The 16,400-nt window shown below is 37.5% G+C and overlaps 1 protein-coding gene across 1 annotated transcript; it reads right to left on the minus strand.

Annotated features, from left to right (window-relative positions):
* Positions 1–7,675: 7,675 nt before the first annotated feature.
* On the minus strand, positions 7,676–15,959 carry LOC106793606 (zinc finger protein Elbow-like). The gene is made up of 2 exons (XM_014760654.1): positions 15,109–15,959; positions 7,676–11,863 (listed from the first exon to the last, which is right to left on the minus strand). Exons 1-2 carry the CDS (start codon positions 15,169–15,171, stop codon positions 10,259–10,261), a joined length of 1,668 nt encoding a protein of 555 aa, XP_014616140.1. The 5' UTR covers positions 15,172–15,959; the 3' UTR covers positions 7,676–10,258.
* Positions 15,960–16,400: the final 441 nt, after the last annotated feature.

The following is a 16,400-nucleotide window of genomic DNA, read 5'->3' on the forward strand; positions in this document are numbered from 1 at the left end:
GGTATTTCGATGAGAAAATCAACATTTCCGTATCAAAAATATATATAGGTGAACAAACTATGGCACCTTAAGTTACTCTGACGACAATTTTCATTGTGATTTTATTTCCCTCAACTTTAACATTAATAATTGATAATAAAGTATTATAGTAAGTATTGATATTAGAATATTTAATATAATATTTATTCAGCTTCAAAGACACCAATGGGATTTGGTTTAACGAGTATTAAGGATACAAAAATGTAGAAAAATACGTCTTACATATGTTATACTTTTAATCGAAGAAGTTTGAATATACAAATGTTGAATTCGATCATCGCTCGATTATATCTCGTTTATATGCAATTAGTATGTCTATAGAGACTTTCGTAACAAAGATCGAATCAAAAGTCTTCGAAGTTTGTAAAATGCTTCGGGGAGTGCAATAGGAATGGGGAAAAAAATAAATAGAAAGTATGCGAACGTTGTTGGTTGTATAGCGTGTTGTGACACGGCGTTTAAACTTCGTCGCCACAAGTATATACATAAGTTTCTAATAAAGAGTACTATATAACGTTGGTCGAGAGAGAGAGAATGGTATGCACGTGTATGCACGTGTATGCGCGATAACGTACGCGTAATGACAGAGGGGAACGGTACGCGACACGATAATAGGAAGGATGTGTATAATTTAAACATTTCTTATGAGTCCTCAAATAGTTACGCACGTACAAGCGTGTCGTATCTTTTCCATCGAAATTATAGGATTGCTTGCTTCTCTTTCTCTCTTTCTGCATCTGCTTAAGATAATATATTTTCACGGTAATAATATAAAACGAGTGTTGGCACGTTGCGAAATTTTATTTTATACAGTATAATGCAGTACCTTGTTGCAATAAACTCCGAAGATAGATTACTTCGCTAAACTGGTGGTTACTTTTTTGACAAGGAAACTCTCGCGTTTTGTTCTCCGGTACTTGGGTTTTGGGTGATTAAAAACCCTGCAAAGATCTTAAGCGAACATTTATTATAATTACGAAATGAATTCGTTTCATCTAAATATATCTAGGTGTACATTTGTTCTCTTGATGATCAAAAAAATGAAAATCCATATTGAATTATACTATCCTCGAGTAATGCCATCTTCTTTTTCATTACACTTATCGTTTCTTTCTTTACCAAAAGAGATCAATAAAAAGTTTCACGTTAGAAAAGAAATGAAACGATACTTTTCATTTCTAATGAACAATGGTCATGAAATCGGGTCTTGTTCCTGTCGAACGAAGTAGGGTACTTAAACAAGGAGATGAAAGGAAGAGAAACTCGTCAGAAGGTAGAAAAGGGATATGAGGGCTGTAGGGTGGGGGGGGGGGGGGGTTGAAGAAAGCAGTCTGTCTTGACCGAGTGCAATAAAATGTAAATGCTTGGCAATTCGCGCCCCGATACTGTGAGTTACATTTCCTCGAGGCGTATTTCGGATCTCTCTCTCTCTCTCTCTCTCTCTCTTTCTCTCTCACTTGTTCTTTCCTCGTTCCATTTGGAATCCATATAACTCGAAGGTAAACGGCGAGAGTGTCCGAAGGATAGTAGAAGGTACGTAGTAATGTCTCGACCGCGGGCTACGCGCACAGTGCTCTGCGCCTCGTCATTTGCATGAGTAACGGTGGAACCTAGAGGTTAGAATACCAACCCAACAGTAATTTATAGTCGATAATTCTTGCCGAAGCAATTTTCGCATCCAGTGCGAACCATCGGTTGGTTTCCCCCCCTCTCTCTTTCTCTTTCTCTTATGGGGTGGGGGGGAGCCACGTCAAGAGAGCGTTTGCAGGAAATGAGACGGAATGTTAAATAGCATTTCTATCTCTTTTTCTTTTTTTTCTTTTTCTTTTATATTACATATTTTTCGTTGAAGCGCCATTTCAAAATGGTTCATTGTATTTGTGACATTTAACACAGAAATCTTTCTTTTTTTATTTCATTTGATTTTTTTATTTTACGGACGAGATATATTTCGGTACGTAGATCTCGTTTAAATCTGATTTAAAAATATCTCTCTCTTTATTCGAACTCTTCTGTTTTATTTTTATCGCATGAAAAAAAAAAAGAAATGGGTAAAATGTATCGAGCAACATGAAATAAATCATGACGCGATAAGGCTATCAGATAAAATGTACTAAAGCAGGTCTTTAATGCATAGGGTGGTACGTTATAACGCGGAAACCTGCTATGAAGAGTATCGATCGGATCGTAAAACACTAATGTCCGTCCATCGTGCTGATGCGAAGGTAAAAGAGACCAATGCTATTTGAATCTATGTGAAAAATGTTCTACTTTTTCAATTGTAGGTGATATTCATTCTGATAGATACAGAGAGAGAGAGAGAGAAAGAGAAAGAGAAAGAGATCAAACGAAATATCCATTCACATTAAATATCGTAATAATTTTTTCAAATTACAATAACAATCTCATTTTATAAAATGATGGATAGAAGTTATTAATCCGTCTTCCATTACAAGATTAATACCATTTGATTGAAATTCAACGCGTATAATATTTATATTTTCTTTTAAAATAATCCATTTTTTGTCCCTTATTTTATGTGAATACTTATGAATAAAGTATCGTGTAAGAAGGACCCTGTTATCGTTGGATATATAGAAAAGATGCGGAAAGAATTGATGGGGTATCTCATAGGAGGGATATTATACGTGTTTCTATTCACGCATATTTTGATATGTGTGAAATGCGTTCTGTTTACGCGGAAGTTTTATTTACGTGGAGGATAGCAAAATGAGGAAAGAAGGTTGAGCAGGAGAAGGAGGAGGAGGAGTGTGTGGAGGATTATCCGAGTAACATAAACCGATACAGACGACGTAAAGGTACACGACCGATATTAGATATCGAGATGGTACATACTAAGGCTTTTTAACCTCCGTTTGCCATCCAGTGTCGTCCCACCGAGAGCTATCGAACCGATAGGATACCACCTTCCTCACCATCCCCAGACGCCTTTCCTTTTCCACCTCCTGATTCTTCTCCTTCTTGGGTTCCTCCTATCGCACGATTACCATATATACACCACTTTATTTAGAGTACCTTTTATCGCGGTTTGGCTTACGTCCTCGACTCCCACATTTTCACATTTTCGCCTCTTTTTTTCTTTTTCTTTTCTTCTTTCCCTCTCTCTCTCTCTCGATCCATACCGTGGTGGTTTCTATGACGCCTTTGCCAACGGGACGACAATGCTCGTTCGGATCAAATTTTTACTATCTCTTGCTGCTTGCTTGACTCGAGACCGCACTTCCCTTGCGTACTTTTACGTCAATACTTACTAGTTTATTTTTTCAAATTTCGTTGAGGTTAGTATCTTCTTACATGCGCGCGATGTTGGATACTTTATTTTTCTATAGAGCATTTATTTTCTATTATATGTATCATGGTAATAATATGAGAAATATATGATTTGTTAAATATTAATAAATATTATTTTTTTTAAGTATACACAGAGGAGAGTAGATATTTTATCGCATCATTAAATAAACTTGAACTTTCTAATCTTCGAAAGCTAGAAAGTAATGTATTGAAAGAGCTTTGATTTTTCTTAGAAAAGATTTATTGAAAATATTCATTTAACTGTATCCTGTTGTTGTTGGAATTCAATAAAATCCTGTCGATAGTTTGTGATATTTCATTGAAACTAACGATTCGATTAGATAGCCAAGTCGTTGCTAATCATGTTTGAAATCGTTAAGTCCTTGGAATCTGTGAAAAGTAATATTTTGTTAGAAGAGGATTTTCAAGTTGAACGAACGCAAGCATAGCTCGTACCTACTACGGCCACGCTCTCATCCGCGTGCCCAGGTGCTATTCGTATGGGTTAAGGCCGGGTGAACGCGATGAATAGATCTTAGGTTTCTAATCTGATTTAGTGGTTGCCAAAGCATTGCTGCTTCGAGCGGGACGTATTACTAAAAGTTATTCGCGTGTAAATCTATACGTGGAATTTACGTTACCTTGTTCGAGATTGAAATGATAAATTTTGTCAAGAAATAGGTAAAGAAAGAGTGAAAAATGTTCACGTTATTAGATATAAACTAAATGTGACCTCTTTGGTACTTAAGTAACATAACATTTAAAAAAACTTAACAGAGAAAAGTAAAGAAACATGACTGTTTTTCTAATGAAACTCTTTCGTCATCTTTAACGACATCAGAAGTAAAGAATCCTAACTCGTTGCGCTATGTCAAGAATCGCAACTTGAAGTTTCGAATTAATGAATAACGGTGTGACGTACGCGTTCATGCTACTTATAAACTACGGATAACTTTTTCTAGACAAAGGATGACTTCTTCTCTGTATAAAAAAAAAAAGAAAAAGAAAAAACAAATATAAAATAGAGGTAGTATCGGTATTTCGTTAGAAACAAAAAGAAAAAAAAAAAGAAAAAAGAAGAAAATAAAAAAAAGTAAAAACGTCCCGCTAGATTGGAGCTAAGGTAAAATTCCGAGTCACCGTGACGGACCTGTCCTTATTATGGCGAAAGCCTCTTGAAACAAAGCACGAGTCAAGAGGAATTAAACCTATCATCTTCCTGTTCGGCTTAACGATAGGCCGTCGATGATACGATTATGGTGAGATGCGAGGATGTAGGGATGCCGACGAGAGTAATGATTGAAAATAACAGGAATCACGTATAAACGTTCCATCGTGGCTCCGTAGCCAGTGTTCCGAGCGTATTGCGAAAGGGATCGTCGGAAACGATCGCGTACCTAAGGAAAAAGGCATCCTATGATCAGCACGAAGATGAACATTATGGTAATGACCTTATTTAAGTTAAGATTATAGAATTATAACGCCGTTAAGATAAATCATTCGTCCTGTTTTCGTTTCTAGCATCGATATACGTCCTTACTTTGATATTAATCGCGTACGTCCGGTAGCGTCAAAGTTCAAATGAAATTTTTAACACAAAATTTTAAATTTATTGATAATACAAAGAAAAAAAAAACGAGCGGCGATTTTTTAAAACACATAAGTAAAGTTATTAATCTCGTTTCTATTCAATTGACCACATCTATACAAAAATTCGGACAATTAAGTTCAATTTAAAATACAATGGTGAAATTTGACAAAAGGTAACCGAATATTTTCGACAATTCACTTTATTATTCGTAGGAACGAATTTTGATCGCTTTTTTCTTTTTTTTTTTTTAAACAAAGAACTCGGCTGTATCTCAATATTGTTCTATCGGAAAGCTAAATAAAGTTCATGCTGGTAGACTAAATGGTGCGTTCAAAATCGGACGAAGATAAATACTGCGGTTCGTTTGCCAGGTATCGTTTGTCGTCGGTTTTTCGATCGGTCATTCGTTCTTTCGTTTGTTCGTTCTTTCGTTCGTTCGGTTGGTTGGTTGGTTGGTTGGTTGGTTGGTTGGTTGGTCGTGGGCTCACGCGCACACAACATACTCTAACTCACGGTCGTTAGGCTTATATAAAGCAAGCGTTTGCCTGATGAATGAACTCCGATCTTGACGGGGAGCCCTCTTCTATGCGATCGTGTAAAAGCACCCGAGAGAGGCACCCAAAGGCTTTCCGCGGTCGTTATGGGTATTTGTACAACACAATTTATCTCCTCCCGAGGCCAGGACGCGCCGTACAAAAGCCGTGCGACCGTGCCGTGAACTCGAGTCGTGGCATGGATCCGCCGTAATAATCGATTACCGCCAGTGAAAGGAAGAGAAATCATCGGGTTCGAATCGGAGGGTCGGGGGGTACAGGGAAGAGAGACCAATTCGCACGCAAGCTTTTTACATTCAACGAATCTTACTAAATAAATAAAATGCTTTCGAGATAAACGAATAATAACCGTTCTTATTTAATTTTATATTTGAGTTTTTCTTTTTTACTTATGTTAGTGAAATTGCTCGTTGACGTTTTCAAAGGTTTTTATTTATTAGCAAGTATCTACTACAAGAACGAATTATAGGTATGACAATTATATTTTTATGATTTTAATGTATGATCTTCTTTAAAAACGAAGGAAAATATTCAAGGTGACCAAAATGATCGTCTGGCTGTGTAGATCACTGATTTTGGAAGATCCTGTAACATTGCTTCAGAATATAAGGGGTACTTTGTAAGGACTGAAGTATCTTGGTTAACTTCGTAGGTTTGAACACAAACAATGTCGTACGATGATGTTGAACACGAATGTTCGTGTAAGAGTTTGTGAGGTCGGTAATAGATTCACACATACTGTCACATTTGGTAATAGCAAGCAACCACATCTATGCAAACGGTGTCTGCAGAAACGGCATACTGCGGTTTTTCCTCGCTCATTATTCTTCCATTTAATCTGATCGATCTCAACTCGCTTAGAATATCACTTATTTCTTGTTTATGTTACATAAACGCTTGTCGATTATTTTCAGATTTGGATTGTAATTGACGTAATTGTCAATTCTGTTTTTTCTTATATAGGATGAAACATTAAATCTTTGAAAAACTATAATGAATTTTAACACTCAACTTACCGACACATTACTTGTTTATTTTTAACAATTGAACGCAAATAATAGTCAATTTGTTCAGCTCTGGTTTATATAATAAAATAATATGTAAAATTATACCGTGTCGTAATGTAAAACGAAGGAAATGGATAACATTGTATGCAAGAGATTAAATTAAAAATTATTATTCGACTTGTCATCGTATATTAAGCGTTAATTTGATAGAAAAACAAGTTAAAATGCTATATAATATTTCACAAGAGCATCGAATATATAAAATGTCTGATCTTTACGACCTCTTTGATAGTATTGAACAAGTGTATTAGAAGGTATTAAGTAGAGAATCTTATAATTAGTTACCAAGTCAATGCTCTTTGTTTTTTTAATAGTACAAATTTAACAAGAGAAAAATGTAAAGTTTCATTGACCGAAATTGTATCTTTTAATGCATCCTCATAAAACGTGTCTGCCATAAAGAATAGTAATATAACGAAAGAATAATTGTCTTGAGCAAACAAACTCAAGAAAAGTTTACTATTCCGAGTGATCAAGATAAATGATTTACCCAGAGTAAAGGAACGTCTACTACGATAACGAAACGTCTTGTAAGAACGGTTATTATGAAGAAGAACAATGTCATTTCGTTCTAACGTTATTCATTTTAAGATCAGGCGCGGGTTTATTATTCATTGGGATAGATCATCGAAATTTGCGAATTCTCGGAATTTCGTTCGTTTCGTCAAAAGGAAACAGAGGGGGGTGGGGAGGGATGGAACGAGAGAGACGATAAACGGAAGACGAAAACGAGTCGTAATTTAATGGCCGACGGAAAGAAGAACGATAAAAGCCGGAAACAGATGCAGAAGAGGAGGGCATGTCGGCATTGGACGCTGTTGGGTTACGAGGGGTGATCTCGCTTGCCCTTCGAGTGATTTATGAACAGACGCAGTGACTCCATCTACTTGACCCGTTCACCTCGTTACAAAGGATAATGTATTCGTGAGAGGCCAACCTCGGCCAGCAGCCACCATACCACGGTTCTTCCGCATGGTGTCTTCCTTTCCTCTCTATGAAAGTAAACCTAACCGAACCGAACCGAACCGAACCAAGCCGAACCGATTCCAAATCGGAATATAACAGGGAGAAATAATATAATGCGATGCTAGATTCGTATCACTAAACGATCAATTTTATTTTATTTTATTTTCTTTTCTTTTTTTCTTTTTTTGTTGTTGTTTTCTTCGATATGTTCCACGAAATTCGCGTCTTTTCGCTTATCTGCGTGGTTAATATATTATTCGTATTTCGCATCGATAAGTTAACGCTATTTTATATATCGATTTACGTTGTTTTAATATTTATGAGAATCGTCCTATCAAATGTTTAATCCGTTTTAATCTTTATACGATTCTTATTTTCTTTTTTTTTTTTTTTTTTGTGTCTACCGTATGCGTGTGCTTGAGCATGTGCGTGCGCTTCTTAATGTATATACTATCTTATATAACTTGTTATTATTCCCGGTAGATAGGTTCACGATTTACTACCATTTACTAAGGCACGAAAGAGACATTTTTAAGATTATATTTCAATTTTGTAATAAAAGTTTTCGAGATAACGGCAGCGTCAAAACGAACGAACGAACGAACGAACCGAAGGAACGAACGATCGTTACAAAGGCGCCCATTGTGAGTCCCGTCAGCTGCATCAATCCTAATCCTTGACGTATCTTCGATTCCATGCTTTTACGAGCGAGTTGTAAAGCGTAGTAACGTTTCAAGTCATTCGGTATGTTTTCAGAATTTATCATAGTCATCTCGAAGGAACGATTTTTTTTTTTTTTAATAAAGAATCGTATTACGATATTTGAAAATGCTACTAATTCAAAAATGGTTACTTCCAAATTTTACAATAAAATCCTCGGGGAAATTTGAGGAAGGTAACAAAAAAAAACTACAACTTATACTTTTTCTCTCTCTCTCAATAGGTTTCTCGTATTTCGATTTTAAAAAGTTATCAATGTGAGATCAAATAACATAGAACAACGATAACTTGAAAAATACAAAAATCCCACCACATCGATCGAAGATACAAGAGTCTAGGCGATAAAATCTCGACATTTACAGTGTTTGCAATTCGTTCTTTTTTTTTTTTTTCTTTTTTATAATTTTATCATACTAGAATAATATATATATAAATCTATTTACAGACAATATTTCTCTAACATTCGGTCTTCGCTTCTTTCTTTAATTTAATAGAATATCGAAAGACGCAAGTTAAAAGGCGTCACGCGATACATACTAAAACTTTGGTTACGCAAAAATAGATGCGGTACGATGTACATAAGTATAAACGTATATATATGTTACCATTATATTGTATAGTTCAGTTAAATCCGAAATAAGTAGATCATATATGAATTTACAAGATATTCGAATAGTTGAAGTATGAGATGAAAAATATTCTTCAATTTTATTTCAACGTGGTGTTAGGTACGTTTTCAAAGTCGATAAAACAGTACGACTGACAGAAAATCTGTTTTCAAAGGATAGAAAGAGATAAGAACGAATAACTACAAGCACTCATTGTTCGCGTTTATTTTATTTTATTTTCGTTTTCATAGTTTTCGAAGGAAATCTAGTTTAATTCCTTAAATCAATAAAGAAACCCTATTTCGAGATTAGATTATTTTCGTTTGGAAGGCCATAAAACGAAGAAATACATATTTTTTGTTTTCGGATTTACAACGGTGTAGTATAGGCAAGTATTGAAATGAAATTAAAGAATATCTTGCATTTCATACTTCAAAACTACTCGCCTCTTATAAATTTATATATTTAATTGAAATATGTACGGTAATTTCTGTCTTGTTTCACATTTCAACAGGTCGGTATAGTTATTTCAGAGTTTTGACGCTTAATTCACAAATTAACAGTAACATATATACGTACAGAGGATATTTCAGATTTAGTGATACAAGGGGAATGAAAACTACATGAAAAAATAAAGTGAACTTTTTTTTTTTGTACAAGGCTTCATTTCCGAATAAATCGATGTTGAAGATGATTTATCGGGTGATATACGCGTAATACGTGACTATATTGTAAATTACTGTTTTTTTTTATATGCTATTATTTATTAACATCACCAATTTTATATTTTGTTATATTCAACATACAATATTTATATCGGTGATATTTGTTAGATGTAGGCGTAAGTGAGGCCTGTATGGGGCAGATACCCTTTTCCGATTGTACCATCAAATCGAGAAGATCCTCGATATATATATATATTTATGTACATATACAATATACCCAGTGTTTCTATTCTTCTGAAAAAGATAGATGGACACAGAAATTTATGAATATTTCTTTGACATCGTCGTAAATCTTTTTAACTTTACGAAGAAACGCGTACAACGATAAAATGCGTATGAACAAATTTCTAGAAAAGATGGCGAAGGTACGCGTATATGCATGTGAGCAAAAAAGAGAAAGAGAGAGAGAGAGAGAGAAAGAGGAAAAGAGAGATAAATATACAAACGGGATAGAGAGAGAGAACGAGCAAGAAAAATACATACATTTGAAAATTTAATAGATATATATGAGGTAAAAAAGCGTACCCGTATTTTTGGGCTTTAATAGACAAAAATGTAATCTCCTCGAATCCTCTCTCTCTCTCTCTATTTCTCTCTCGCTCATCCTTGCAGAGAAAAAATCACAGTCGTGGGCTTTTTCAACAATGGCTGGGCGGCTCTGTTCCTCTTGTTCTTCTTATTGATGAAGTCCAGATGCTGCCCCGAGCCTTGGTGCAGCGTAAAACGAGTACGGCGAGAAGTAATGATGCGGGTGTGGGTGAGGTGGGGGTGGTGGTAAGACGTGAGCGGGGTGGGTCGGAGGTAGAGGGAAAGCAAAAGACGAAAGGGAATGAGGTAACATAGGTGGTGCGGGTTTACTGTACGGATGATAACGCGCTGTGGCGAGTGGACTGAGCGGAGGTGTAGGATAGGTTCTTGAAAAAAAAGGGTGGGTGGATGGCAGGGCCAAGGAATGCGGGGGAGGTGGCGGTAACGGAGGCGAGAGCATCGAAAGTGCCGTTGCAGTGGCCACGGCAGCGGCTGTAGCGCTGGAAGGGTCCGTGCTGTTAACGGAACTCGGAACGGAAGCGTTCGTGTGACTTCTGAGGTGTTGAAGGAGCTCCTCCGAGGTGGCGAAACGTTTGCCACAGTAGACGGTGTCACTGGCCATCCAATTGCAGACATATGGAAGCTGGGAGGCTGCAGCGAGGGCACTCAATTGCGCGTGGGCGTATGCAGCTGCAGCTACGCTAGCTGCGGCAGCCGTTGACATTCCTGAGCCGTAAGGCGACCCGGATCCAGATTTATGATCGCACTGGACGCAACCAGACGGGCAAGAAGACGTAGAGGAAGAAGTAACTGTCGAGGGAGGTAGAACCGTAGGACTCGTTGAGAGTTTAGCTTGCGAAGAAACACTCGTGCCGGTGGTTGTCGCCGCAGCTGCCGCTGCCGCCACCGCGGCAGCCAATAAGTGAGAGTTCAATTGACACCCGGTGCAATAGGGATCCCGACAGAGACCTATGGACGATGATGCGTCGGTTCCGCTGCTAGGCGATGGTTTCAAACGGCTGCTGTAAGCCAAATAGGGACTCGTCGGGCTACCGATAAGTCCACTTTTAAGCGCGTGCTGATGCGGTGACAATAGCGAGCTACCAGCCGACATAACGTCTATTGGCAATTGCGAACCACCATAGGCTAAATGATAAGCTGAACTTGTCGAAGGAGGTAGACCGATTTTGAAGGTACCGAGCGGTAGATCCTTTATCGATGGATCTGTCATGGCCAATACTCCGGCAGGACTATAAGAATTTGGCCTAATCGTAGGACTACCATGATGAGTTCCTCGAACGGAGGAACTCGTTGAGATTCCGTCGCTTGGACTCGGTTCGCTTAGGTATACTGCACCTTCCGGTGTAGTCGTTTTTCTTCCCTGCGGAGTCGCTGCTCGGGCCGAGGAAGCACTCTGATTGCTCGAACATCTTTTGTTATTATTATTTCCTGGTGTTCTCGAACGAGCGGACGTTGAATGACTGGATGCCGATCGTTGTTGATCTTCTGGACTGGACGTTTTTTCGCGACCAAAAGATTCGTGAGAATTTTTGGAATTCGATCTGCTAATAACGTCGCTCGTAGGTGTTCTTCTCGATGGTGAACTTCCCTCGCGGGAATGATCTCGATTAGATTTAGACGATTTCGAAGTTTTGTCCGAACTATTCAACAGGGATCTGCTTGACGGTGGATCCGCTCCGATTTGACTACAAGTCTGCGCGAGAAGAGCGAGAGGACTTTTCTTTGCATCCAGCTAAAATATAAAGAAAACAATTAACGTTATATTTTTTCATCGTCAAATTTAACTTTAGTCTATGAAAATTAAATGCGTCAATATTCGTATAAATATAATTTATCGTAAATTTGCGGACACATATCATATAGATTTAGGCCAAATATAAATAACGCTATTTAATTGGGAAGCGTCGTAAAGTCGCGACTAGAGTATATTAAAAATGAAATATTACGGTATCTACGAATACGTATAGATTTAATGCGAAATAGAAAACGAACGAGTTGGTCGCGTGTTCGTGATTTGTTTACGTTAAAGCGTTTGGCCAAGGGCGATCGATCCATCGCGATGTGCATCGTTGCAACCACCGACGAAACCACCACCGTAAAACGTTGCTTTCGGCATTGCTGCTGCTGCTGCTGCTGTTGTTCTCTCAAATCATTCTTCAACGTTTTCTTTATTTTCATTCGACGTGTTTTCAAAAGCTCGCCAAATTGTCGACTTTTATTGGTCGGTTGTTTAAAACCCCGGACGCATTATTTTTGATTTATCGTGAAATCGAAAGTATCGTTCCGCGATAGACAATTCTACAATGACGTTGCTAACAAAGAGAATTATTATTATTTTATTTTTCTTCAAAACTCTCTTAGCCGTTCCGTTCGATCATTGTCTGGGAGCAACAACGGGTCATTAATCTCACAGAGGATGGAAACTTTGACGGACGCTCATAAAGATCTTTACACTGTTGTCCAGCTTCTTCATTAATTTATTATTCGCTAAGCAAAGGTTTCTCTTTCTCATACCTTTGTAACCTTCTCCCTCCCTTTCGTATCCCTACCATCGATTCCTTTGAAAATCGCATTTCACTAGGAACTACTACTGTGACGTGGCCCCGTCTTTACGAGAAACGTTTTTCATTCTTGTCACGGACCGTACGCGATCAGTCACGCGTTCCGGACGGTGCTATGGGGAGGAGGGTGGTGGTTGGCGGGGAGAAAACGAGGAAAGGCTAGCGAGAAGGATTTATGTCCGTCATCGTGACGGATAGAAAAGGGAGAAATAGAAAAACGGGGTTTTACTGCAAGAGACATATCGATATGCTTTTGCTTCTCTTTTCGAAAGAAGAAGAGGAAGGTTTTACTCTCAGGTGAGAGACGTGGGGGGGGGGAAGGAGGAGGAGAAGGAGGCTAAGAAAAGAGTGATCTTCTCGACAGAAGATCGATCCATTTATATGATGCCGTCGCGATCGACACTAGCGATATACGTTCGATGTTTCTCTTCAACGTAGATAGGATAAAATGAAATCAAATAAAAAGGATCCTCTTTATGGCAGAATGAAAAATTGTTCGTTAATAGAACAAACCATTAACGGAAAAAAAAAACTTCGCGATCTTTACCGTCTTACTAATTGTAATTAAACTAGTCATTAATATTAACTCATTGAACTGTTGTCTCAACACTAAAAGTAATAATACAGATTACATATAAGACTCGTATACGTTATGTCACAACACAAGTGTCACAACAAGTGATAATATGAATAATATTATAATCCAAATGCATCCAATAATAATGAAAATAATTGGTTACGAGAAAGAAGCGCACAAGAAAATTGATAAAAGATCGAATAAATTTGATCGTTCATTCCTTGTTAAATACTTTCTTAATTAAATCGTTACGCGAGAGCCGCGTTATCAAATTTCTATGAGAAATTAATTATATTTCTTTGGAATACCCTTTTTAAATTTAACCGTAAGATCATTTTAGGTTTTTCGTATAGAAATGTTGGTTGGAGGGTGTGTATGCGTGTGTGTGATATTTTTGTTGGTGATAAAAGCAAGGGCACGTATATACAAGGCATAGTAGTAGTAGTATCGATGTGCAAGAGCCCAATGTACACGGCGGATGTACCGCCTCTCATAGGCGTAATTAAAATGCAACGTCCGTTGTAAAGCCGAGGTGCGGCAACGTGCACTACGGTGTGGCACGTCGAGAGAGAGAGAGAGAGAGAGAGAGATAGAGATAGAGATAGACGAGGTGTGCGTGAGTTTGCTCGTGCTAATGGTGCAACGCGCATTCGTTGTGTTGGTGGGTTGGTTGGTTGTATCGGTGCTACCGTGAATTGCCGAAGAGCCAAGCTATTTACGACTACGACGATGACGACGACGAGCAAGTAGAAGACCATCATCTATTAATCACGTTCGTGTAACTTAACGGTTTCGGTTTTTAAAACATTTATATTTTATTATCTTCTTATTAACTTATTTTTAATTATGAGACGAGAGTTAGATATAAATAACTAACACTGACAACAAAATTATCGACCTGTTTATATTTATATCATTGTCATTTTCCAACCGATGGATTCAACAACAATTGTATTTTTTAAAATATCGTTGCATCACGAACTACGCATAATTCGTTCGAGTGAACGAGTATAGTTATTATGAAATGCGATCGTTGAAAGTAAACCTGATTTATTATTTTTCATTATAATGACTAATACTTCTTGTTTGTTCTTTTTTTTTTTCTTTTCTAACACAATTTTTAATATTATAACAATGATCGTTAGTTTTTTATAGTTTACGTTTTTCACGATCGTTTTGAATGTTCGACAATGAAAGTTTTGCGATAATTTCAGTCGCGTAATTATAGTAATAATTTTTTTTTTTTTTTTTAATGGTTACAGATATTTATTTAAATTGAACGTATAATATAAAGTAATTGCCATGCAATACAACCTTGCAAATGGAAATTTTCCAATATTATTGAGAAAAAAAAATATTTTACGTTATATATTTATTAAACGTGAAAGTTTCCGCAGTGCTTTGTTCCTACGACTGGGTACGGTGCGAAAGCTTTAGTCAATCGGAACAATTGTTGACAACTACGAAACGGTCTTTTGATTTGAATGTTATTGTTTATTAGCGAATGCTCCGTGGTCACGCCATTGACAGCTGGACACAAAAGCGATATGTAAAAGAGAGAAAAGGGTGGTGAATAACGGGGACGGGGGTGAGAGGGAAAGAGAGAGAGAGAGAAAGGGAGAGAGAAATAAAAGATAAAAAGAGAGAATAACCGTGTGTACAATTTTAACGCGATTGATTTAAAAAACATATTTTTTAAATAATTCTCCTCTCCGCTTAGAGAGAGAGAAAACATTATAAAAATAAAAAATCATACACATTAGAACGCGATCGCAACCCCGTTTTTCCCCTATTAAAAATTAATGAAATAAGAAAAGAAAAAATGATATCTATACTAACCGTAGTTGGCAAAGGAGTTAGATAATCCGGACATAGATACTGATTAGTGTTAGAAGCCAGCATCTCTTAAAGAGCGCTCAAAAGCGCTGTATTTTGGTTACCCTCTCCTTCTTCCTCGTTGAAAAAAAACGATCGTTTTCAAAGTACAAATCCGAAATTACTTGAATCCGTTGAACGATTAGATGACGATCTATCGTTATATATGTATTCACTAAATCTAAGTACACCGTTAGTGCTCTTCTTCTTTCTTATCTTTTCACAAAAAACTTTGTTCGACGCACTTAAGGAAAGAAAAAGGGGTCCTCCTCCGGGAGGTCCCTTAACGAGGGTTTTATGGACGAAAAAGTCAGATATGTGTGCGACGACGAGCGACATCGAATCTAACGAAAGGATAAGGTAAGAAACCCAGCCGAATTAGAACGACGACGACGATGATGATGATGATGATAATAATTTTGTTACGCGCACGCACGTCCTTTTAGTTCGAAGGTTTCAGCGTCGACTGAAGCGCTCGCGCGCTTCCAACTCTCCGTTTCAACCCCCCACCTTTCTGTTTCTCATCCAACACAACCCTACTATCCCCACCACCTTTGGTTATTCTCTTTCTCTGTTCCTCTTGCTCGTCAACCAAATCCCCTAGGATCATCGTGGTGGCATGAACGTGCGAAAGGACGAACCAACGAACCAACCAACCAACCAACCAACCTACCAACCGGCCAGGCTCACGTCGGAATGATCGGAACCGACGGGTTGCGAGACGAGATGCGAGACGAGATGCGAGAATGTGACGTGTGACTTTGACCGACGTAACGTTTTCACCAAATACACCGGATCCTACCATCGCCACTACCCTTTTTACACATTTTTACAGATTTTTATATAGTAAGTAGAAATTATTATATAATATAACGATTTTATGTATATTTTGTTTTATTATTTTATATTATTTTACTGGTTCCTTATACCCGATCCGTCGGATATTCGAAAAGATACCTGGGTAAGAAGAAAATACAAGATTCTTTCAATGTTTTTGGAGTATTTGTATTATCTATACGTTTAACGATGTAAATATATCTTGATTGAGAGAAGTACGCATAGTCTTTTTAACGACGAAGTGATCTGTGAAAGATTGCAGGTAATATTATATCAATGAGTGCGATATAAACTTTTGTATTTATGTTGGGTTATAAACTAATGTGTAGTTCTCATTTACTTGGATATTTTACCTGACTTCTCAGATACCTGCTGAGCCGGATAGAACTTTTCTATACCTTGTGATAGTTTGAATTATT

This window comes from Polistes canadensis, unplaced genomic scaffold (assembly GCF_001313835.1).
Source record: "Polistes canadensis isolate GaletaPanama2010 unplaced genomic scaffold, ASM131383v1 scaffold_16, whole genome shotgun sequence".
NCBI classification, from domain to species: domain Eukaryota; kingdom Metazoa; phylum Arthropoda; class Insecta; order Hymenoptera; family Vespidae; genus Polistes; species Polistes canadensis.